Raw genomic sequence first — 26,157 nt, forward strand, 5'->3', positions numbered from 1 at the left:
GACAAAGCTTTCTATATGAGCTCTTTGTTATATGTCCTGTGCGAAAGGCTTCTCTGTGTGGACTGACTCAAAAAGGCTCCTATTCCCTCCAAAACTCAAAAAGGGGCGGGACCAGGGAACCTAATGATAATTGACAGGTGGCTTGCCCTATGATTGCAGCCAAAAGAAGCCACCTATCTGCAGAGTCCCTGAAACTTAGGACTGCAACAAATATTAAATGCAAAGCAAACAAAATTGGAGCTCCTGGTACAGCTGTACCAGCACATATCTAATGATGTTTCTAATGATGAGGTTGCTCTAGATGCAGAGAATGACAATGGGATTCTTGTTCAAAGTGACTTTTCTGATGAGAATGTTCTTAAAGGGTTTGGGGATTATGGTGTGGTCCCTGGAAGAGGTCCTGAATTGCTACCAGAGAATTCCCAAGGCTTTGAGCCTGAGAAAAACTCAGTACTTGGGCTGCAGAAATTAATGAGCCAGTAGATAGGAGAATACTTTCAATCAGCACAGACAAACAAACCAAGCTCTCAGGCGCTCTGCCAGACTGAGAGAGAGATCGATAACAGAGTCAAGGCTGAACCAAAATCTGCTCCTGGCTGCTTTGGATATAGAGTAGATTAGGGGATAAAAGTGCCAAATACAGAATCTGTAGCCAGACGAAGCAATGTTGGAATTGAGTCAAGACTTCTTCCCAGGTCCCTGAAAGCCTTGCCTTGTTTGATTCATGATTCAAGTTTTGGGGTTTTACCTTGTAAGTTTCAGCATTTCCTTTTCGTGAACTCTGATGGACTAATTTCCTGGACTATTTGTTTCTACTTTTATTTCTATCTAATTGGATTTTCCTATTTTTTATGGATTGCTTTTTTACTGCTACTGCTTTTAAAATAACTTCAATAAACTGCTTGCATTTTTACTCAGCTATGTAGTGTTTAAAGTCAGAGGGCTTTCCTGGCCTGGAGTACAACAATTACACAAAGAGCTATATCTTATATAATTGTAAGACTCAAGACGGAGTCCTGGGTAGCTCAGTCGATTAAACCACTGAGCTGCTAAACTTGCTGATTGAAAGATTTCAAGTTTGAATTCAGGAAGCGGCATGAGCTCCTGCTGTTAGTCCCAGCTTCTGCCAAACTACCAGTTCAAAAACATGCAAATTTGAGTAGATCAATAGGTACTGCTCCAGCAGGAAGGTAACGGCGCTCCATGCAGTCATGCCAGCCACATGACCTTGGAGGTGTCTACAGACAACGCCGGCTCTTTGGCTTATAAATAGAGCACGAACCCGCAGAGTTGGACACAACTAGACTTAATGTCAGGGGAAAATGTTTACCTTTACCTATGACTCAAGAAGTCTGAAAGTGCTTACTTCAGAATTAATGCAGTTTGACACCACATTAACTGCCATGGCTCAATGCTATGAAATCATTAATTTTGTATTATTATTATTATTATTATTATTATTATTATTATTATTATTATTATTTAGGCTCTTCTGATGTATATGGTGGAGTATCCATTGGCCTGTAGAGCCCAGTTGCCCCAAGCAGACAAAGAGTTCTTTCTCCCACCCTGGATATAATTACACAGGCAGGAAGCAGCCAAGCCTTGAAGCTGCAAGGATACTCAATGCAACAGGGAGGAGGGAGCAAGCTTGTTTTCTGTTTCCTTGGAGACTAGGACACGGAACAATGGCTTCAAACTACAAGAGAGGAGATTCCATCTGAACACGAGGAAGAACTTCCTGACTGTGAGAGCCGTTCAGCAGTGGAACTCTCTGCCCCGGAGTGTGGTGGAGGCTCCTTCTTTGGAAGCTTTTAAACAGAGGCTGGATGGCCATCTGTCAGGGGTGATTTGAATGCAATATTCCTGCTTCTTGGCAGAATGGGGTTGGACTGGATGGCCCAGGAGGTCTCTTCCAACTCTTTGATTCTATGATTCTATAAGCAAGGTGGCCAATTGTAACATTCACAGTTGCCTCGAGCAGACAAGAATCCTTTCTCCCACCCTGGACATCATTCCACAGATATATAAACCCCACTTGTCTAGTTTCCAACAGACTTCACAACTTCTGAGAATGCCTGCCATAGATGTGGGCGAAACATCAGGAGAGAATGCTTCCGGAACATAGCCAGGCAGCCCAGAAACTCACAGCAACCCAGTGATTCTGGCCATGAAAGCCTTCGGCAACATATTTATTCCTTGTCTCTGCTTTAGCCTAGTTTGGGTTCATATTTTTTAAAATTGTCCTCCTTTTGCTTAAAGTTTATGGTGAGCATATAAATCTAGCAAGATAAAATTTTAACTTTTCTTGAAGTGCACAAAATGTGGAATAGAGCTTGAATATACCGTGATATGTCTAATATGTTTCCTTATCTTTCCAGGGTTTTACAGACATTTCCCTGGACAAAGTGGTGCAAGGAGGTGCAAACGTCACCGGATTTCAGATCGTTAATACCGAAAACCCAATGGTCCAGCAATTCATGCAGCGCTGGGTGAGACTCGATGAACGGGAATTCCCGGAAGCCAAAAATTCTCCACTAAAGGTACGTAAGTGTCGTTGTGTAGTCCAAGAATGGGTAAGAAAATAGTATTTATCCTAAATTAAGATGGAAAACATGTCCTTGCCAACATAAGCAGTGATGAAGGATGCTGGGACTTGTAGTACCAACACTCTCTTCCTGAGACCACTGTGTCATCAATGACTGTTCAACACCAAACTTGGACCACAGAGCCCCCTTGACCCACTCTACATCCTGGAGCAATTTGGAGGATGGACCATGGATGATGGGATTCGCAGTACCTTCACTAACTTCCTGAGACCACTGCAACCCCCACCAATGACAGGTCAGGACCAAACTTGGCACACAGACCCACTTTATGTCCTGGTGCAGTTTGGGGGACTATGGACCATGGATGATGGGATATGCAGTACCTTCACTTCCAGAGACTACTGCGCCCTTCACCAATTACTATACAAGACCAAACATGGACCACAGAGCCCCCTTGACCCACGCTTCATCCTAGTGCAGTTTGGAGGAGGACGGATCATGGACAATGGGACTTGTAGTACCTTCCCTCACTTCCTGAGACAGCTGCGACCACCACAAATTATGGATAAAGGGCAAACTTGGCACCCACTTTATGTCTTGGTGTGGTTTGAGGGACTATGGAACATGGATGGGACATGCAGTACCTTCACTTCCAGAGACCACTGCGCCCTTCACCAATGACTATTCGAGACCAAACTTGGACCAAACTTGACCCACTCTACAGCCTAGTGTGGTTTGGAGGAGGGTGGATCATGGACAGTAGAACTTGTAGTACCTTCCCTCACTTCCTGAGACCACTGCAACCACCACAAATGATGGATAAAGAGCAAAGTTGGCACACAGAGCCCCCATTACCCACTTTATGTCCTGGTGCAGTTTGGGGGACTACGGACTATGGATGATGGGATATGCAGTACCTTCACTTCCAGAGACCACTACAACCCACACCAATGAATTATCAGGACCAAACTTGGCATACAGTTCCCTCTTGACCCACTCTACATCCTGATGCAATTTGGGGGGGTGGACCATAGCTGATGGGATTCACAGTACCTTCACTAACTTCCTGAGACCACTGCAACCCCCTGGCATTTCCTTATGAGTGCCTTAAAATATCTCCCTGCTTAAGTGGTACCTATTTATCTACTTACTGCTGTTTTCGGAACTGCTAGGTAGGCAGAATCTGGGTAAGGAGCTCACCTTGACCCAGGCTTCGAACTGTCAACCTTTCGGTTCAGATTTACTACAGCTGGCGGTTAACTGCTGTGCTAAAGCCCAACCTTTTCTCTTCTCTGCTAAAGAGTGTAGATGCATTGAGCCATGGCAGTTCAGGTATCGAACTGCATTAATTCTACAGTGTAGATGTGCCTTTGGGTTTCTGTTCCGGCCTCTGATGTTGGCCAGCATTTAAATAGCCTAACAGCTTCATCTTTGTTCTTTTGCCATTGGCAGACAATACTACTAGATTAAGGCAGGCTTGGGAATGTTAGACCATCTTGATGGTGAACTGCATTTCAGCTGATGGATGCTGTTTACGTCTTCTATCTTTGTCACTGGTAAAGTTTTAGTATATGTTGAGCAGTCGTTTTTTCAGTTGATGCATTGTGTTTTATTTGCTCTATATTATTGTTCCCCGCGTGGAGCATGAGTTCAGAGGAAAGACAAGACATAAATTAAGTGTATGACGGACTGAATGGCTGAATAAAAAGCCCTGCTCCATCTCAGATCGAAGCCTGAGAAATGGGATATGCAGTGCATACCGTCCTAAGTTTGTTCACATTTTAATTGGCTTGTTGTAGGTTTTTCGGGCTATATGGCCATGTTCTAGAAGCATTCTCTCCTGACGTTTCGCCTGCATCTATGGCATGTATCCTCAGAGGTAATGAGGTCTGTTAGAAACTAGGAAAATTGGGTTTATATATCTGTGGAAAGTCCAGGGTGGGAGAAAGAATTCTTGTCTGTTGGGGGTAGGTGTGAATGTTTCAGTTGGCCACTTTGATTAGTATTTGATGGCCTGGCAGTTGTAAAGCGCATTACAGTAATCCAATTTGGAGGTGACTAAGGCATGGACCACCCTGGCCAGAACCGTCTTCACGAGGTATGGTTGCAGTTGGCGCACGAGTCTTAATTGTGCAAAGGTCCTCCCGGCCACCGCTGACGCCTGAGCCTCAAGCGTAAGTGATGAGTCCAGGAGGACTCCCAAGCTGCAGACCTGTGACTTCAGGGGGAGTGCAACCCCGTCCAGCACAGGTTGCCACCCTATACCCCGATCCGGTTTACGGTCGACCAGGAGGACCTCTGTCTTGTCGGGATTGATCCTCAGCTTGTTCCTCCTCATCCAGACAGCCACAGCGGCCAGGCACTCGTCCAGCACCCGAGGGGCTTCCTTGGAGTTAGGTGGAAAAGAGTAGTAGAGTTATGTGTCATCTGCGTAGAGATGGCACCTAACTCCAAAACTCCGAATGACTTCTCCCAGCGGTTTCATGTAGATGTTAAAAAGCATGGGAGACAGAATGGAGCCTTGCGGGACCCCACAGGTCAAAGGCCAGGGGTCCGAGCAGGCGTCTCCCAGCTTCTCCCCTACGAACCATCAAGATTACTAAGATCATCTGGAGAGGCCCTGCTCTCGGTCCCGCCGGCCTCACAAGCGCAGCTGGTGGGGACGAGGGACAGGGCCTTCTCGGTAGTGGCCCCGCGACTCTGGAACTCTCTCCCGCCAGAGGTTAGAACCGCCCCAACAATCCTGACATTCAGGAAACAGGTGAAGTCGTGGTTATGGAGACAGGCTTTCGAAGAATGAGACAATGATCTGGATGGAAGATGGTGTATATTCGATTTTAGTATGACGACTGACCACTGTAGTTTTAAATATATGTGCTTTTAAAATGTTTTATTGTAATGTGTATTTTGATATTTTACCGATTGTATGTGTTTTTATGGTTGGAAACCGGGCTGAGTCCCTCTAATGAGGTGAGAAGCTCAGTATATAAAACTTTGAAATAAAATAAATAAATAAATTCACCATCTGGGAACGACCCTCTAGGAAGAATGCTTCTAGAACATGGCCATATAGCCTGAAAAACCTGCAACAACCCAGTGATTCTGGCCATGAAAGCCTTCGACAATACACATTTTAATTGTTAAGACTATTGACTGGAGAAAGAAAGAAAAAAATCCAGAAAACAAGCAAAGACTCAATAAACCAATTTGAGTCCCTCCAGCTATCTAATTTCATCCAGTTCACAATTCTATGAAGATCAGGATGGAGAACACAGAAAAGCAATTTCTACAGAAGGTAAACAAATTTCTAAATGCGACGAGGTTTTTGCCTCATATTCTGAGATAAATATAATTTATTGGCCAAAAAATGCCATTTGGGGACCTTATACCTTTCCTCTGAATGGGACGCTTATCTGATTTATGGCCTCGGCAGCAACTGTAATTTCAAACCATATGAGAAAACGGACGAAGTGCTGCCTTTTGTTTGTTGTTTCCTTACAGAAAAGTAAATAAATAGATGGAGTGCCAGCTACATATCTAAGTTGATAGGAAATACTGTCCAGAGAGGTATAATTTATGGTTTCTATACACTGAACATTGGGCAGCCTGTTTCGGCTACCTAATTTTTAAGCAAAGGAAAGAAGGAAGGGAGGAAAGAAGGGAGGAGATTGTAACAAGGACTGAAGGAGCAGTATCTTAATTCTTGGTGGGATGGAGATACCAAGTCACCTTGCATAACGACCAAGTAGCAACAGTAAGAGAGCATGGAACAACAGACTGGTTCAAGATAATAATAATAATAATAATAATAATAATAATAATAATAATAATAAATTTATTTATAGCCTGCCACCATCTCCCCAAGGGAACTCGGGGCAGCTTACATGAGGCCAAGCCCAACAATACAGCAATACAAATATACAACACTAGCCGTCCCCTGCCATGCGTTGCTGTGGCCCACATGGGGGTTCTGTGTGGGAGGTTTGGCCCAATTCTATCATTGGTGGGGTTCAAAATGCTCTGTGATTGTAGGTGAACTATAAATCCCAGCAACTACAACTCCCAAATGTCAAGATTCTATTTTCCTCAAACTCCACCAGTGTTCACATTTGGGCATATTGGGTGTTCGTGTAGAGTTTGGTCCAGATTCATCATTGTTTGAGTCCACAGTGGTCTCTGGATGTAGGTGGACTACAAATCCAAAACTCAAGGTCAATGCCCACCAAACCCTTTCAGTATTTTCTGTTGGTCATGGGAGAACTGTGTACCAAGTTTGGTTCAATTCCATCGTTGGTGGGGTTCAGAATGCTCTGTGATTTTAGGTGAACTATAAATCCCAGCAACTAGAACTCCCAAATGTCAAGATTCTATTTTCCCCAAACTCTACCAGTGTTCATATTTGGGCATATTGAGTATTAGTGTACAGTTTGGTCCAGATTCATCATTGTTTGATTCCACAGTGATCTCTGGATGTAGGTGAACTACAAATCCAAAACTCAAGGTCAATGCCCACCAAACCCTTCCAGTATTTTCTGCTGGTCATGGGAGAACTTGGAGGAAAGTTCTGAGAGTGCCTTGGACTGCAAGAAGATCCAACCAGTCCATCCTCCAGGAAAGAAAGCCCGGCTGCTCACTGGAGGGAAGGAGAGTAGAGACAAAGTTGAAGTACTTTGGCCACATCATGAGGAGACAGCAAAGCCTAGAGAAGACAATTATGCTGGGGAAAGTGGAAGGCAAAAGGAAGAGGGGCTGACCAAGGGCAAGATGGATGGATGGCATCCTTGAAGTGACTGGACTGACCTTGAAGGAGCTGGGGGTGGTGACGGCCCACAGGGAGCTCTGGCGTGGGCTGGTCCATGAGGTCACGAAGAGTCAGAGACAACTGAACGAATGAACAACAACATGGGAGAACTGTGTCCCAAGTTTGGTTCAATTCCATCCTTGATGGGGTTCAGAATGCTCTTTGATTGTAGGTGAACTATAAATCCCAGCAACTACAACTCCCAAATGACAAAATCAATTTTTTTGAGTGAAGGACATACATTGGGTTGTTAGGTGCCTTGTGTCCAAATTTGGTGTCAATTCATCCAGTGGTTTTTGAGTTCTGTTAATCCCACAAACTTACATTACATTTTTATTTATATAGATAGGAATACAACAGTAAAATATAAAGAAAATAAATAAATAAAATACAAGAAACAATATCAATAAGCACAACAAACAATATAAAATCACAATAATTGAACACAAAAAAGAGGAAAAAATATCACAGTGGGCAGGGCCGTTTGCAAAGATTAAAAGTTTAAAAATACTGTGTGAGAGAGCAATGTAATGTATCTGGACAGGGGATCCGAGGGACAAAAATAGGATTTAATTGTACTAGCAGGTAAAATAAAGTGCATTTTTGCATGGTTTGGTCAGGTCAAGGATTATTGTTCATTCAGTCATTGAAGGCACACTGGAACAACCAAGTTTTCAAGCTCTTCCTAAAGATTGGGAAAGGAGTACAGCAGGGTTGTGTACTCTCGTCCTACCTATTCAACTTGTATGCAGAACACATCATGCGACATACGGGGCTTGACGAATCCAAGGCTGGGGTTAAAAATGCTGGGAGAAACATGAACAACCTTAGATATGCAGATGATACCACTTTGATGGCCAAAAGCAAGGAGGATCTGAGGAACCTGATAACCAAGGTGAAAGAAGAAAGGGTAAAGGCTGGGTTGCAGTGAAACATCAGATGATGGCAACCAAACTGATTGTTAACTGGCAAATAGAGGGAGAAAATGTGGAGGCAGTGGGCAGACTTTGTATTTCTAGGTGCAAAGATGACTGCAGACGCAGACTACAGCCAGGACATCAAAAGACGTTTACATCTTGGGAGGAGAGCAATGACCAATCTCAACAAAATAGTCGAGAAACATCACACTGGTAACGAAGATCCGCATACCTATGGATGCGAAGGAAGGCTGAGCGAAGGAAGATAGATGCTTTTGAACTGTGGTGTTGGAGGAAAATTTGGAGAGTACCTTGGACCACAAGAAGATCGAACCAGTCCATACTTCAGGACATAAAGCTCGACTGCTCATTGGAGGGAAGGATAGTAGAGGCGAAGATGAAGTACTTTGACCACATCATGAGAAGACAGGAAAGCTTGGAGAAGACAATGATGCTGGGGAAAATGGAATGTAAAAAGGAAGAAGTGCTGACCAAGGACAAGATGGATGGTATTCTTGAAGGGACTGACTTGACCTTGAAGGAGCTGGGGGTGGCCACTGCCAACAAGGAGTTCTGGCACTTCAGATGGGAATGATATTGCACTTGCTGTGGAGAACAGGCAATGATATTTCACCACAGTCAAGTTCTTAAGATAATTTGGTTCATGGAGAGGCCCAGCATAATGTATGCTCAGGGTGCTTGGGGAACAAGAAACATATGAGTGAGAACATAGTGCACAGAAGGCAATGCCCCATGGTCTTTGTTTAAGTGATTTAAGTGCCATATGAGATGAGATAAGAGGGAGACTCTAACCAACCAGCTGTTTCTGGGTTGGAATGTCCAACATTCCTCACCATGTACTTTCTTGGAAAGGCTGCTGAGAGCTGCAGTCCGTCAATATCCGGAGGGTTTCCTGATTCCTTCTTCAAAATCAGAGAACAGTTAATGCAGAGAACAGTTCTCTGCAAGTGAGACACATAGATAGCTTGGTCCTCTGGTCCTTGCAAAATGATGCTTGATGTCTTTCAAGGATTGGTTGTGGTGTTTAATGGAACCATCACATGGAGTTCCCCAGACACAACTTGTCAAGCTGTCTTCTTTGCGTTGTCTCTTTCTAGTACACATCTGCATTGACCCACGATGCCATCCTAGTCATAGCGGAAGCTTTCCGGTATCTGCGGAGGCAGCGAGTCGACGTCTCCCGGAGAGGCAGCGCTGGAGACTGCTTAGCGAACCCAGCTGTGCCTTGGAGCCAAGGAATCGATATAGAAAGAGCACTCAAAATGGTAAGGGCAAAAAAGCGAACTGCTACATCATAATGTATTGTCAACAATATAGATTAGATATATAAGAGGGGACAACTGAAAACGTACTCCACTGTTATGTGCAGCATAAAGCCATATGTACAGTGCCAGCTGCCTTTATGTTGCTTTTAAATCAGAGATGGGAGTCCGCATATTATAGTTGCTTGAGTTTTGAACTTGGAATCTGAGACCAGGATTTTAATAACTGATCAGCTGTGGAAATCCATAGGATGGTCCTGGGCAAGCCTAAAAGAAAGGCCATAACAAGCTCGCTCTGAATAACAAGCCAGGAAAATGGTGTGATAGGGTTACCATAAGTCAGAGTGTTTTTTTCATGCCAGGAACGACTTGAGAAATTGCAAGTCGCTCCTGGTGTGTGGGAATTGGCCGTCTCCAAGGATATTGGCTAGGATATGCCCAGATGTTTTACCATCCTGTGGGAGGCTTCTGTCATGCACCCGCATGGGAAGCTGGAGCTGACAGACAGGAGCTCAACCCACTTCCCGAATTTGAACTGCCAACCTTTCAGTCAGCAGTCCTGCTGGCACAATGGTTTAATCCATTACTCCACTGGGGGCTCCTAAGTCAAGAGTTAACTTGAAGGCAAATAACAAGAAAATCAGCGGGGGGCAACTGCATGCTGTTGCCCTGTAGACCCAATAAGCATAGTCAATGTATCATCAAAAGTGACAGATAATGGGAATTCTGAATCATCAATATTTAGAGGGTTCAAAGTCGACTATCTCTGTTAAAAATTGTTGTATTTATTATTTATTTATTGAAAACATTTATATTCCACCCTTCTCACCTTGCAGTGGATTCAGGGCGGAGCACAACATACTGTACAACTGGCAAAATAAATTATATGCACACATAAACATTAAAACATTTGTCTCAGTATTAAAATCCACTGTTTATATGCATTTATATGTTATTAGACACACACCCGTCAAAAAATCTGCTCTGTATTTTCTATAGTTGCATAAGTATCATCACCAGTGAGTGTTAAAGGGGACATGTTCTGTAGTAGTCTATTCTCGTATTGTCTTCTCTATATCAGTATGTTGTCATTCATAATTATCAAGGTTCAAGTGCAAGGAATGACAGGCAACATCCAGTTTGACACCTACGGTCGTAGAACTAATTATACAATCGATGTGTATGAGATGAGACCTGGCGGGCCACGAAAGGTAAGGCATAGTTGGATAAGTAAACTTATAATAAACAACAACAACAAAATGATAATGATAGTGATAACATAAATGTGTATGGACTAGCTGTGCCCACCACGCGTTGCTGTGGCCACCCTTCCTTCCCTCTTTCCTTCCTTTCCTCTTTTTCTTTCTCTATTTCTCTTCTTTCTTCGATCTCTACCTGTTTCCTTCCTCCCTTTCTTTGCTCTTTGGTTACATCCTTCCTTCTCTCCTTCCTTCCTTCCTTCCTTCCTTCCTTCCTTCCTTCCTTCCTTCCCTATCTTTCGTTCCTTCACTCCTTCCTTCCCTCTCTTTTTCCTTTCACTTTTTTATTTCCTCCTCTCCTTCCTTGCTTCTCTAACTTTCTTTCTTTACTTCTTTCCCTCTCTCTGTCCTTCTCTCCTTCTTTCCCCCTTTCCCGCCTTCATTCCTTCCCTCTTTCTCTCGTTACTTCTTGACTGTCCCTTCCATTTAATACTGTATTTATATCTTACATCGAAAAAAGGAAAGGAAGAAGGAAGGAAGGAGGGACAGGAAGGAAGAAAAAAGGAAGGGAGAGAGGGAAGGAGGGAAAGAAGGGAAGGAAGGAAAAGAAAGGAGGGACAGGAAGGAAGGAAAGAGAATGAAGGAAAGAGGAAGGAGGGAAAGAAAGGAGGGGGATGAAGAAAGGAGGGAGGGAAGGAAATGAAGGGGAAGTGAAAGAAGGAGGAAGGAGGGAGGAAGGAAAAAAAGGAAAGGAAGAAGGAAGGAGGGACAGGAAGGAAGGGAAGGTGGAAAAGAAGGAAAGGAAGGAGAAGGAAGGAAGGAAGGGAAAGAAAGGGAAGGAGGGAGGGAGGGAGGAGGGAAGGGGAGAGAAGAAGGGAAGGGAGTGAGGGAGAGAGAGAAGGAAGATCCTTCACTCAAGCATCGTCGACCTTCCTCACCTCCTCCTCCTCCTCCTCCTCCCCTTCTTCCTTGCCTGGGGGCTCTGCTGCTGCCGCTGCCACTCATCTGCCCCTTTCCTTTTCTAACAGGGAGAGGAGGAGGAGGAGGAGGAGACCGCCCTACTGACATAGCAGGGAAAGAGAAGGGGTTCCATGCGGCAAGCCTCCACCTCCACTCCACTCTCGCTTGTGTGTATGTGTGTGGCCATCTAGGGTGCAAAGATTACTGCAGATGCAGACTGTGGCCAGGAAATCAGAAGACGCTTCCTTCTTGGGAGGAGAGCAATGTCCAGTCTCGATAAAATAGTAAAGAGTAGAGACATCAAACTGGCAACAAAGATCCGCCTAGTCAAAGCCATGGTCTTCCCTGTAGTCATCTACGGATGTGAGAGCTGGACCTTAGGGAAGGCTGAGCAAAGGAAGATCGATGCTTTTGAGCTGTGGTGCTGGAGGAGAGTGCTGAGAGTGCCTTGGACTGCGAGAAGATCCAACCAGTCCATCCTCCAGGAAAGAAAGCCCGACTGCTCACTGGAGGGAAAGATACTAGAGACAAAGTTGAAGTACTTTGGCCACATCATGAGGAGACAGGAAAGCCTAGAGAAGACAATTATGCTGGGGAAAGTGGAAGGCAAAAGGAAGAGGGGCCGACCAAGGGCAAGATGGATGGATGGCATCCTTGAAGTGACTGGACTGACCTTGAAGGAGCTGGGGGTGGTGACGGCCGACAGGGAGCTCTGGCGTGGGCTGGTCCATGAGGTCACGAAGAGTCGGAGATGACTGAACGAATGAACAACAACAACAACATGCACGCCCACCTGCATTAATGGCTGGCTGTTTCCCCATGAGGAGGAGGAGGGGGCATGGTCATGGGCCTCTTTGTGAACATGCAGTTTAGAAGGCCTTTCTGCTTTTGGTTTTTGTTTTTGTTTTGTTTGTTTGTTTGTTTGTTTTTTAGTGAAGGACATACATTGGGTTGTTAGGGGCATCGTGTCCAAATTTGGTGTCAGTTGCCCCAGTAGTTTTTGAGTTCTGTTAATCCCACAAACGAACATTACATTTTTATTTATATAGATGTGTACACTCTCCCAAGACAGTTCTTTTGTGGCTCCGAGATATTATAAAACAAGGAACAGCCATTGCATGACACAAATCAGTGATTCTGAACCTTTGACCATCTGTGTTTAGGATTTTAGCTCCCCAAATATCCATATGGACCGAAATTCTTTCTGTAAATTGAAGTTTCAAATTTCTGGTTGCATGGAACTGGTGTGGGCAGACTTCAGGCACATGGATCTTCCTTGATTTTTTATGAAACTCAAGGTCTTCCTTCAAATTACAGAATAAGTTGTCTCTGAACAAGTGCTCAACTAAAACCCTTCAAGCAGAGCTTCCCGCTTAGAGGATGATCTAGGCCTTAATTTCATGCATCACTTAGGGGTCAGAGTAAGTGACCCACAAAGACACATCAAACTTGGTGATTCAGTGATTTAGGAAAGAGATCTAATCAACATTTTAAATGATATTTAGAGATGTTCTCTTGTTCCTGGGTTGTGGGGTTGAGCATTTAGCATGGTGCATACTCATTGTTGGTCTCTTCTCCATTTGTAGGCTGGTTACTGGAATGAATATGAGAGATTTGTGCCTGCAGTGGACCCCTCTGTCTCCAATGATACCTCCTCAGTTGAAAATAGGACTATCGTAGTCACTACCATCCTGGTAAGTTCCATGTACAGTAGAGTCTCGCTTATCCAACCTTCAATTATCTGTCATTCCGTCTAATCTAACGCTCTTATCCGACGTCCCTCTTTTCCTCTAGCATTTCCCCTTAGAATCATAGAATCCTAGAGTTGGAAGAGACCTCATGGACCATCCAGTCCAACCCCATTCTGACAAGAAGCAGGACAATTGCATTCAAAGCATCCCCGACAGATGGCCATCCAGCCTCTGTTTAAAAGCTTCCAAAGAAGAAGCCTCCACCACACTCTGGGGCAGAGAGTTCCACTGCTGAACAGCTCTCACTGTCAGAAAGTTCTTCCTAATGTTCAGGTGGAATCTCCTTTCTTGTAGTTTGAAGCCATTGTTCCGCATCCTAGTCTCCAGGGAAGCAGAAAACAAGCTTGTTCCCTCCTCCCTATGACTTCCTCTCACATATTTATACATGGCTATCATGTCTCCTCTCAGCCTTCTCTTCTGAAGGCTAAACATGCCCAGCTCTTTAAGCCACTCCTCATAGGGCTTGTTCTCCAGACCCTTGATCATTTGAATGGCCATCCCCTGGACACATTCCAGCTTGTCAACATCTCCCTTCAATTGTGGTGCCCAGAATTGGACACAGTATTCCAGGTGTGGTCTAAGCAAGGCAGGATAGAGCATGGGGAGCATGACTTCCCTGGACCTAGATACTAGACTCATCTTGATGCAGGCCAAAATCCCGTTGGCTTTTTTTGCCGCCGCATCACATTGTTGGCTCATGTTTAACTTGTTGTCCATGAGGACTCCATGTTCCTTCAATTAAAGGAGCACTCCCCAACTCCATTCCCAATAAGTGAAAAAGGCAGGACAAGGAGGAGGAAGAGGGAGGAAAGGGGGGAAAGAGGAAGGACCGGAAGCGGAAGCATCCTCCCTCTTTCCCTCTGATTTCCATGCTCCTCTTTCGCATCCAAGCACTTCCTGCTGGGTCCGTCTAGCCCCGGGGCATTGCCTTGCCTTAACTCTTTGACTCACTGTTGTTAGTAATCTAGGTGTCTAGCGCCGTGTCGAAGGGGTAAAAGTAGGAGACTCCCTATTATCCGACATTTTTGTTTATCAGACGTTCTGCCGACCCGTTTATGTCGGATAAGAGAGACTCTACTGTAATTAGATAATAGAATAAAAGTCACTTTCCCCAGGCTATGTTAGCCTATAAAGCCCTTAACAGTTCTAGCCCAACTTACCTATCTGAATGTATCTCTCTTATGAACCATCCAGGACTTTAAGATCATCTGGGGAGACCTTGCTCTCGATCCCGCCTTCTTCGCAGATGCGTCTGGCGGGGACGAGGGACAGGGCCTTCTCAGTGGTGTCCCCTCGGCTGTGGAACACCCTCCCAAGGGAAATCAGATCGGCCCCCTCCCTTTTGACATTTCGTAAAAAAGTCAAAACCTGGCTTTTTGAGCAAGCTTTCCCAAATGCAGTGTAACAGGTACATACAGAACTACGGAAGGACTGGACAACGCGAGTGGATAATTATTTTAATGAGACGCAATGATATATGTTTTTACTGGTTTTGTATGGTTTTTTTAATACAATATGCTAAATGTTTTTACTTGTATTTTATGTTGTTGGGGCATCAAATTGTTGCTGACTGTGAACCGCCTTGAGTCGCCTTCGGGGTGAGAAAGGCGGTATACATTCTGATAGATAGATAGATAGATAGATAGATAGATAGATAGATAGATAGATAGATGGTAAATAAATAAATAGGTTGTCGTAGGTTTTTTCAGGCTATATGGCCATGTTCTAGAGGCATTCTCTCCTGATGTTTCACCTGCATCTATGGCAAGCATCCTCGGAGGTAGTGAGGTCTGTTGGAACTAGGAAAAAGGATTTATATATCTGTGGAATGACCAGGGTGGGACAAAGGACTTTTGTCTGCTGGAGCTAGGTGTGAATGTTTCAACTGACCATCTTGATTCGCATTTGATGGCCTGACAGTGCCTGGAGCAAACTTTTGTTGAGAGGTGATTAGATGTCCTTGTTTGTTTCCTCTCTGTTGTTGTGCTGTTGTAATTTTAGAGTTTTTTTTAATACTGGTAGCCAGATTTTGTTCATTTTCGTGGTTTCCTCCTTTCTGTTGAAATTGTCTACACGCTTGTGTATTTCAATGGCTTCTCTGTGTAGTCTGACATGGTGGTTGGGAGAGTGATCCAGCATTTCTGTGTTCTCAAATAATAACATGCTGTGTCCAGGTTGGTTCATCAGGTGCTCTGTTATGGCTGATTTCTCTGGTTGAAGTAGTCTGCCTTTCATGTTCCTTGATTCGTGTTTGGGCAATGCTGCTGCGTTTGGTGGTCCCTATGTAGACTTGTCCACAGCTGCAAGGTATACGGTAGACTCCTGCAGAATCTAATCACCTCTCAACAAAAGTTTGCTCCAGGCACTGTCAGGCCATTATATGCTAATCAAGGTGGTCAGTTGAAACATTCACTCCTAGCTCCAGCAGACAAGAGTCCTTTGTCCCACCCTGGTCATTCCACAGATATATAAACCCCCTTTTCCTAGTTCCAACAGACCTCACTACCTCTGAGGATGCTTGCCATAGATGTAGGCGAAACGTCAGGAGAGAATGCCTCTAGACCATGGCCATATAGCCCGAAAAAACCTACAACAACCCATTGATTCTGGCCATGAAAGCCTTCGACAATAAACAAACAAATAAATAAATAATCCTTAAATCTTAATAGCCCCTAGTCCAGAAGCTTTTCTTGTATGGAAGGCATTGAAGTGACATTTTAGCTCTGTCTTAGTATTGTTTTTCATCTGTCAATGGGACAGATGAGTTTCTCAAACAGAGTTCATTACTCTGTTCCCTCTCAGGTTTCTGACCATAGGACTTCTTGCAGTAATGAGTTGATGTGTCAAAATTGGGGAAAAAAGGTTGTGGGTTATTTATTTGTTCTCTCTCTTCTTCCAATATTTCACAGGAAGCGCCCTATGTGATGCGCAAGCAGAGCCCTGATCAAAAGGAAGGGAATGAGAAATACGAAGGCTACTGTGTTGATCTGGCGTACGAGATCGCGAAACACGTCGGGATAAAATACGTGCTGTCCATTGTTCCTGATGGGAAGTATGGGGCAAGGGATCCTGACACTAAAATGTGGAATGGCATGGTGGGTGAGCTGGTCTACGGGGTAAGTCTACACACTTACGTTGTGGTTTCACACTTCGTCTAACCTTTGAATACACAACCAGTGGAGGCACGCAGCTCTGATTCGCTCTGGCATATCTTGGTAGATTTGCATTCAGAGGCACATAAATAGGGGGAAATTACAAGATAAAGGTGAAAATTCTCCATTTTGTTGTCACCATTCTCCATTCTGTTGACTAATGTTTCTTTCTCAACATTCAACTTCCCCTTTTTTTTGCTTTCACGTATACGCAAGCATCACCTCTAGACAACCCACCATCCCAACAACCGAAGAAGCGTGGGGGTTTTCCTGCAAAACATAAGGAAGTTTGGATAACATGAACAAGCTGTAGCCATTTAATTTCCTTGTAACTATCATGGTGTCATTGCAATAATTCTGTGAATTTCAGTGAGAATCCTCATAGAAAGATGGAATGTGATGCCCAACCACATCAGTAGCCAGAGGGCATCACCATTGAACCAAGACAAATCAATAAAGTCAATATGACCCTTAAAATAAGTGTTGAAAGAAGAAAAACTCACTAATAATGGGATAAAAATAATGCTCAGTGTTATAGTCGCACAGTGGGTTAAACCCTTGTGCTGGTAGGACTGAAGACGGAGAGGTTGCAGGTTCGAATCTGGGGAGAGCGTGGATGGGCTCCCACTGTCAGCTCCAGCTCCCCATATGGGGACATGAGAGAAGCCTCCCACAAGGATGGTAAAACATCAAGACATTTATTTATTTATTATTTAGAACTTTTATATACCGGTCTTCTCACCTCCGGAGAGGGACTCAGGCCAGTTTACAACAAGAATCATGAACAGTAGTTTAAAAACATCATACCCCATAATATTCCAATACATAAAATACATTAAAAAGCAATCATGTACTTACATAAGGCCAAGCCATCATCTGGGCATGTCCCCTGGGCAACGTCCTTGCAGATGGCCAATTCTTTCACATCAGAAGCAACTTGCAGTTTCTCAAGTCGCTCCTGACACACACAAAAAAGTGGAGCATTAATTAGAGAGTCAAAGAGCTGAAACTTCTGACAGCAGAGACAATGATCTCTGCATCTGCAGCTTCCCATCTACCTGGACATCCTTTAGCTGAAATCCTACAGTAGCTACGTAAGGTTGGGAGGTTGATTTCCTTCGCAACAATGTATGGCAGTGAGCCATCACATAGGTCGTCCCCTGACATTGAGTCCAGTTGTGTCCGACTCTGGGAGTTGGTGCTCATCTCAATTTCTAAGCTGAAGAGACGGCGTTGTCCGTAGACACCTCCAAGGTCATGTGGCCAGCATGACTACATGGGGCGCCATTAGCTTCCCGCCAGAGTGGTACCTATTGATCTACTCACATTTGCATGTTTTCTAGCTGCTAGGTTGGCAGACAGCCATCGCATAAAGGAAAGGATTTGTGAAGGTATGATCTGGAGCAGGTTATGAATATCTGTTGGATGTCAACCATCTCCTACTGGAGATGCTAGAATTGTTTCAATGACATGGATTAACGCCGTTGAGTATTTTTGGATTCTCCTTGTAGACCCAGCTGAGGAGCACTTGAGCTTCACGATTTCCCATTCCCCACTGGCAATGCTTTCAAATTAGGGAGTGATAGACTTTGGGTAACCACGAGCAAGAGCTTTCCAAATGTAACGCCTGTCAAGTGATTCGAGAGATGGGAGAGAAGCCAAGGCCACCTTGTTGGGCTCTGGCTCCTCGCTTGCCTTTCTGAGCAGCATTTGGCCAGGCGTTTAACCTGAAAGCGCTTGACATTTAGCCACAGTCAAGTGTGGATGAGTGATAGGAGCTTGCTCTCACCCAGCAAGGATTTATGAAAACCCCAGGAGCCTTTTGTGATGAAATTGCTCTCTCTCAGTGTGAGAAGCTATTCTGTTCCACTCAGGTGTAGCCACCTCCATTTCTCTGAGCACATCAGGATGCCTCCTCCACATTCAGGCTCTGTCAATCATCTCGGCTGCTGAACAAATGTGTGGCGCATTCAGTAAAACAAACCTACAGAAAATGTGATCTTATGTACTTTGTCCACTGAGCTTACCCACTGGACACAAGACACAGCTATTCAGCATGAGAACATCTTCTCTATGAGAATGCGAAGGGATCTCCCAGCATCTTAGGGGCTGAAAGGAACCTTCCTGAACTATCGGGTTGGAGCCTGTACAGTCTCACTGATGTGAAACCCCATCAACCCTGCTGGGACATTACCTCGCCTTCTGTGTCACTCTCTGCACTCCCATTTATTTATTTCTCGTGTCAGGGCAGCCAGTCAAATATATTACATTTCTAACGGAACAAAGCAAACAAACAGAGAGAATACAAAACGTGTGAGTTTGGTAGTTGACTAAATGTCCTTTGACCAGTATCTGGCCACTTGGAGTGCCTCTGGTGTTGCTGCAAGAAGGTTCTCCATGTTGCATGTGGCGGGGCTCAGGGTGCATTGCAGCAGGTAGTCTGTAGTTTGCTCTTCTCCGCACTCGCATGTCGTGGATTCCACTTTGTAGCCCCATTTCTGAAGGTTGACTCTGCATCTCGTGGTGCCAGAGCGCAGTCTGTTCAGCGCCTTCCAAGTCGCCCAGTCCTCTGTGTGCCCAGGGGGGAGTCTCTCATTTGATATCAGCCATTGGTTGCACCTCCATGCAGCACCACTGTATGTGCCGTGGGTGTCAACATCAACATTTACTTACTTAAGCAATCCCTCGTTGTCTGAGTAAGATTGTCCTCCAAGTTCAGTGTCTTGGCGGTGGGTACATAATAATAATAATAATAATAATAATAATAATAATAATAATAATAATACGGTTCGGGATCTGCTTGTCTTCACGATCGCATCTTCCCCTATGCACCAGTGTGTACCTTGAGATCTTCTGGGGAGGCACTGCTCTCTCTCCCGCCGCTGTCTCATGCACGTTTGGTGGGGATGAGGGAGAGAGACTTCTCAGTGGTGGCCTCCCGGCTCTGGAACTTCCTCCCTAGGGAGACCAGACAGATTCCCACCTTGTCCTCCTTTCGGAGTCAACTAAAAACCTGGATGTTCCTGTGCGCTTTTGACTAAGCAGCTCACCAGTAACTTTCTTATCCCTACTTGAAGTTCCACACTTTACACCGGCCCACATTTTACACTGGCATACGTCCTACCTCAACATATGTTATGACAGTATTTCCTGCCCAGTTTACTGTATTGTTGCACTTTCCTGCACCCCTGCAAAAATGTATTGCACTCATTGAATCTGTACCTCAGCTATGTTTCTTTCATATTGCTTTTATATTGCTTTCCATTGTGTTGTTATTTCTTTTATCTGATGTTTTAATTGGTTAAAGTGTTTTACTTCTGTGTTTTAATTGTAATCTTGGGCGTATTCCTTGTAATCTGCCCTGAGTCCCCTAGGAGAGATGGTTGGCGGGGTATAAAAATAAAGCTATTATTATTTACACAAAAGCACAGTATTTCACAGCAAAGGAGATCTCTCTGCTGGATTTCGTATCACAAAATCACAAGTCGAACCCTTCCCAAGCATCTAGGACTGTGTGATGTATTTTCGAATGATGTGCGCATATCCAAGTCGTGTGGCCTTTTGCAGTTGACAGATCGTGATTTTGTCGATGTTTATTGTTTCCAAATTCCGGCTGAGATCTTTTGGCACGGCACCCAGTGTGCCTCCTTCACCTCCCTGTATTGGTTTATGCAATCAGAGCCTTTGCAGAGCCTTTTGAGGTCTTGATAGCGGCTGAGTTTTTCCTGTTGTTTTTCCTCAATGCGGCCGTCACCTGGAATGGCGACATCAACAATCCAAACTTTTTTCTTTTCCACAATCGTGATGTCTGGCGTGTTGTGTTCCAAAACTTTGTCAGTCTGGATTCGAAAATCCCACAGTATTTTTGCATGTTCGTTTGCCACGACCTTTGCAGGTTTATGATCCCACCAATTCTTTACTGCTGGCAGGTGGACCTTGTGGCATAAGTTCCAGTGAATCATCTGGGCCACAGAGTTGTGCCTCTGTTTGTAGTCCATCTACAAACAAAGTGCCACCTTGTCGTGGTGGGGGGCTTAACTGCTCCAAGGATGCTGAGAGCTGTGCTGGCGGTAGTGTAACTACCAGCAGGTCCAACCAAGCCAGAGAGATCTCAGCTGAGGAGTGGAACCAAGAGCACCTAACCCATTAGCACTATGGAGAAGCAAACCAAAACAAAGTCTATACTGGCTTGGTCGAAGCCCAGGATATAAAGGACCACGGTGGATGCTGCTGATTCCGGACTTCCAAGTGGGCTACAGAATCAAAATACACATGAACCATCACAGAAGCAGCAGAAATATACAATGCCAGAAAACCGCAAATTTATTATTATTATTATTAGTAGTAGTAGTAGTAGTAGTAGTGCTGATCACTACTGGGACCACCTTGTGCCAGAGTTTTTGCAAAATAATAATAATAATAATAATAATAATAATAATAATTGTTATTATTTGAAACACAACAAGATGAGTCCACAGCAGACAAGATCACTCTGCTGGCTGTTGTATTGGATCACACGTTGGACCCTTCCCAAGTGTCTAGGACTGTGTGATGTATCGGTGAATAATGCATGCAGATCCCAGTAAGGTGGCCTTTTGCAGCTGGCAGATGGTAATTTTGTCAGTACCGATTGTGTTTAAGTGCAGGCCAAGGTCTTGAGGCACTGCACCCAGTGTGCCAATCACCACTGGGACCACTTTGACTGGTTTGTGCCAGAGTCTTTGCAGTTCGATTTTTAAATCCTCATATTGTGTCAGCTATTCCAGTTGTTTCTCTGCAATCCTGCTGTCACCTGGGATTGTGACATCGACATATTATTCTTAATATATGTGGGTTAAACCCCTGTGCCAGCAGGACTGAAGACTGACAGGTCGCAGGTTCGAATCCAGGGAGAGGCGGATGAGCTCCCTCTATCAGTTCCAGCTCCTCATGCGGGGGACATGAGAGAAGCCTCCCACAAGGATGATAAAAACATCAAATCATCCAGGCGTCCCCTGGGCAACGTCCTTGCAGATGGCCAATTCTCTCACACCAGGAGTCACTCCTGACACGACATATATATATATATATTATTCTTATTCTTATTATTAAACTTTATTTATACCCCACCACCATCTCCCCCAATGGGGACTCGGGGCAGCTTACATGAGGCCAGGCCCAATCAAAAAATTACAACAAAGTAAAACCAAAAACACAAACAACAAGCAACAACATCATAATTTCATAATAATAAAAGGAAATATATATATATAAATACATATATATATATAAATACATAAGCAATATAAAATTACAATCATAGTGACAATGGGCGAGCCACATGTGCAGAATGAAATGATTTAAAAACTCGGGTGGGATAAAAGGAGGAGCAGGTTATTTGCAAGGGGAGCTCAATTAAAAACGGGGTTTTGGAACCAAGCTTTCCCACGGGGGGAGAGGGGGGGGACACGGGGGATGTGTACTTAAATGACAGAAATGTTTAGGCTCAGTGATAGTGTGTGGTTCTGTACCTACTCACCAAAGGCATAGCGGAAGAGCCAGGTTTTGAGGTTCTTTTTAAAGGTTTCTAGGGTAGGGGCTTTCCTAATCTCTCCAGGTAATAGTTCCAGAGTTGGGGGGGGGGGGGCACAGAGGAGAAGGCTCTCTCCCTGGTGCCCACAAGGCGTGCTTGTGAAACTGGCAGGGGCAAAAGGAGGGCTTCCCCCAACGATCGGAGGGCTTGGGCTGGTTCATGGAGGGAGATACGGTCACGCAGGTGATTGTGGAGCCCTATTCTTGGCCTGCATGTTCTCCCACAGTGAGGGCATCAGTTTCCAGGTGAAAGGCAGTCTTACTCTTACTGGATTCCAATTATTTGGATACTTTTGGAATGTTAACTTCATTAGCCGAGAAGTAACTCAAAAGCAGTGCCAATTTTATTTAAAGCCGGTTGCTTCCAAGTTCGGAAGCAAAGAAACGCATCTTCTAGACTTTTTAAAAATCATTGCCTTCCTCTCTGTCGACGCTTCTATCCTCTCCATGGAGAGAGGTTGACAAGTGCAGTCATGTTCCAGTAACCCACTTGGGGCTCTGCAAAGCACATCAGAACATCAGCATTTGGAGACTGTACTAATCCCCAAAGAAGACAGTAACGTTTGAACTGAGCCAAATTCACTCCGGGAGAGCCATGGTGTGTTGCACAAAGGTTTTGTTAACAGTGATTTGTTACTGTCCACTGGATGCATTTCTTGTTGAGCTACATATGAGAAGGTCCAGAAGCAGCCTTTCCACATTGTGCCTTCTAGCCCAGATATAGGCAAACTTGTGCCCCCTGGATGTTTTGGACTCCAACTCCCACAATTCCTAACAGCTTCAGGCTCCTCAGCCACTTAAGTGGCTGAGGGGGGAAAGGAAGGGGTCTGAAGCTGTTAGAAATTGTGGGAGTTGGAGTCCAAAACACCTGGAGGAAGGATGAAACTGTGGAAGGAAAGGAAGGAAAAAGAGAAGGAAAGAAGGTATGCAGAGAAGTATGGATGGAAGGAAGGATAGAGGAAAGAGAAAAGGAAATAAGGAGAAAAGGGAGGAAGGGAAAGATGGAAGGAGAAAGTGGGAGAGAGCGAAGGAGGGAGAAATAGGGAAGGAAGAAAAGACAAAAGGGAAAGAACAAAGGAAGGACGAAATTATGGAAGGGAAGGATGGATGGAAGGAAGAATGGAAGGAAGGAGAGAAAGAAGGAAGAAAGGGATGAAAAAAGAAAGGAAAGATAAAGGAAAGAGAGAAGGAAAGAAAGACAAAAGGGAAGGAAGGAAAAGGGAAGGAAGGAAGGGATGAAGAGAAGGATGGATGGAAGGAAGGAAGGATAAAGGAAAGAGAGAAGGAAAGAAAGAAAGACAAAGGGGAAGGAAAGAAGAAACTGTGAAAGGGAAGGAAGGAAGGAAGGAAGGAAGGAAGAAAAGAGAAGGAAGGAAGGAAGAAATGAAGAGAAGGATGGAAGGAAGGAAGGATAAAGGAAAGAGAGAAGGAAAGAGGGAGAAAAGGGAGAAAGGGAAGGATGGAAGGAGAAAGTGGGAGAGAGGGAAGGAGGGAGGAAAGAGGGAAGGAAGGAAAATGGATGAAAGGAAGGAAGGAAGGATGAAAGGTGGAAGGGAAGGATGGAAAGAAGGAAGGAAAAAGAAAAGGAAGGAAGAAAGGGATGAAGAGAAGGAAGGATAAAGGAAAGAGAGAAGGAAAGAAGGAGAAAATGGAGGATGGGGAGGATGGAAAGAGAAAGTGGGAAAGGGGGGAAGGAGGGAGGAAAGAGGAAAGGAAAGACAAAAGGGAGGAAAGGAATTGTGGAAGGGAAGCAAGGGAAGAAGGAAGGAAAAAGAGAAGGAAGAAAGGGATGAAAAGAAGGATGGGAGGAAGGAATGTAAGGATAAAGGAAAGAGAGAAGAAAAGACAAAAGGGAAGGAAAGAGAAAGAGTCAGATAGGGAGGAAAGAGGGGAGGGAGGGATGGAAGGAAGGAAGGAAAAGAGGGAGGGAAGAAAGGAAGGGAAAGAAGAAGGAAAGAGAAGGAAGGAAAGACAAAAGGGAGGGAAGGAGGGAAGGACAAGAGAGTGGAAAGGAAGGATGGAAGAAAGGGAAGGGAAAAGAAAAGAGGGGAAAAAGGAAGGATGAAAGGAAGGATAGAATGTTAAGAGAGAGGAGGGCCTGAGAAAAGAGCCCCAAGGGATGCATCCAGCCCCCAGGCCAGGATTGTAGTATTTGCAAAAGCAGAATTTTGCTTTGACAAGTGGAACGAAAGAGAGAGAGAAAAACTAGCCGTGCTAAGGAACGGTCTGTACTTTCTGCAATCAGGAAAGGTGGCCCCTTTCACCTTGGTAGAAATTATGCAAATCTGCTTCTTTTTTCTTCTTTTTCTTTTTGCTCCTTTTGCATAATGTATTCCCTTCTTCCTTGTCCTTGAGGGAGAAAGGAGGCGGGGTGGACCAAAGCTATAGCTCATCTCTGATTACTGGAACTCCCGATTTAGCGGCTGTTCTGGTTTCTGAAATTCCAGCAAACGCATTTCCTATCTATGCCTTCCCATCGATAAGGACTAGCGACTTTGCATTCCTTATTCAAATGACGGTGGGATGTGCCAGGAGCCTAATTCTGCATTCTGTCCCAGGTTCTCTCCTGAATAATGAAATACTGACAACTCTATTCCTATCTCCTTTCACTTTCGGTAACAGACAAGGGAGAGACATATGGGACTTTGTGGGGCGGAGGGGGGGGGGCTTCATAATAGAACACCTGGAAGGCATTCGGAAGATGAAAAGCCCCATAAAATACCTCATTATGACAACTATACCTTTCATTTACAGGGTGGCTTTGCTTTCTGTCTGAAGCTCGGAAGTCTATTACAGAAGTCAAGCGCGGCGAGTGTTGTGTTTCCCTGATTTCTTGTCAGGGGAAAAAAATGATTGTCACATTTGGTATGCATAGTATTAATTTTGCATACCTCCACGAGCAAGGAAGGCACAGGGAGCCAGGTCTAATGGAAGCCTGGTCTATTGTGGAAACCGTTTCCCCCAACAAGAGAGGAGCTGAACGGCTACATAATTCATGACCTTGGCTTTTGTGTGTCTGTTGTGAGCTTGACTGTCTCAGCAGACGAGTTGATTCCTCCAGAGCTGGCCAGGCAGTCCGGCCACGGGAAATGCACATTGCACCATCTTCTAGTATTTATTCTATTTATTTATTTATTAGGAGCATTTCTATCCTTCCCTTCTCGCCTCCGAAGAGGGACTCAGGATGGCTACCAACAGGCCCCATTCGGTGCCAAACAATAAAGCAAGCATAATATATAATTAACCTACATTCACATAGAAGATGGCTTTGAAAAGCAGCAGATCACAGGAGCTGTCTTCATATACCTGTCAGCAGCTTATGATACTCCTCCTGAGAAAAATGTATAATATCACAAAGGACGACCACCTCACCCACCTCATAGGAAACCTGCTACAAAACAGGAGCTTTTTTGTTGAGTTCCAGGGCCAGAGAAGCAGATGGCGGAAACAGAAGAACAGCCTGCCTCAGGGGAGCATGCTTGCTCCATCCATGTTCAACATCTACACAACATCTGACCAGCCACTGCCAGAAGGGACAGAAAGCTTCATCTATGCTGATGATCGTGCCATTACCGCTCAAGCAGGGAGCTTTGAGATGGTTGAACAGAAGCTCTCCGAAGCTCTAGGTGCTCTTACTGCCTATTACAGGGAAAACCAACTGATCCTCAATCCATCTAAAACACAGACATGTGCTTTTCACCTTAAGAACAGACAAGCATCCCGAGCTCTGGGGATTACCTGGGAAGGAATCCCACTGGAACATTGCAGCGCACCCAAATACCTGGGAGTCACTCTGGACCGTTCTCTGACCTACAAGAAGCACTGCCTGAACATCAAACAAAAAGTGGGTGCTAGAAACAATATCATATGAAAGCTGACTGGCACAACCTAGGGATCACAACCAGATACAGTGAAGACATCTGCCCTTGCGCTATGCTACTCTGCTGCTGAGTACGCATGCCCAGTGTGGAATA

General features: G+C 44.7%; 1 protein-coding gene across 6 annotated transcripts in view; it reads left to right on the top strand.

Annotated features, from left to right (window-relative positions):
- The window catches only part of GRIA3 (glutamate ionotropic receptor AMPA type subunit 3), a 261,418-nt gene that overhangs the window by 158,766 nt on the left and 76,495 nt on the right, over positions 1-26,157 (top strand). For all 6 annotated transcript variants that reach the window (XM_060756402.2, XM_060756404.2, XM_060756403.2 and 3 more), the window contains exons 6-10: positions 2,382-2,543; positions 9,386-9,553; positions 10,657-10,761; positions 13,296-13,403; positions 16,370-16,576. In XM_060756402.2, coding sequence (XP_060612385.1) covers positions 2,382-2,543; positions 9,386-9,553; positions 10,657-10,761; positions 13,296-13,403; positions 16,370-16,576 — 750 coding nt within the window. The remainder of the gene's footprint in view (positions 1-2,381; positions 2,544-9,385; positions 9,554-10,656; positions 10,762-13,295; positions 13,404-16,369; positions 16,577-26,157) is intronic.

This window comes from Anolis sagrei, chromosome 10 (assembly GCF_037176765.1).
Source record: "Anolis sagrei isolate rAnoSag1 chromosome 10, rAnoSag1.mat, whole genome shotgun sequence".
NCBI lineage: Eukaryota > Metazoa > Chordata > Lepidosauria > Squamata > Dactyloidae > Anolis > Anolis sagrei.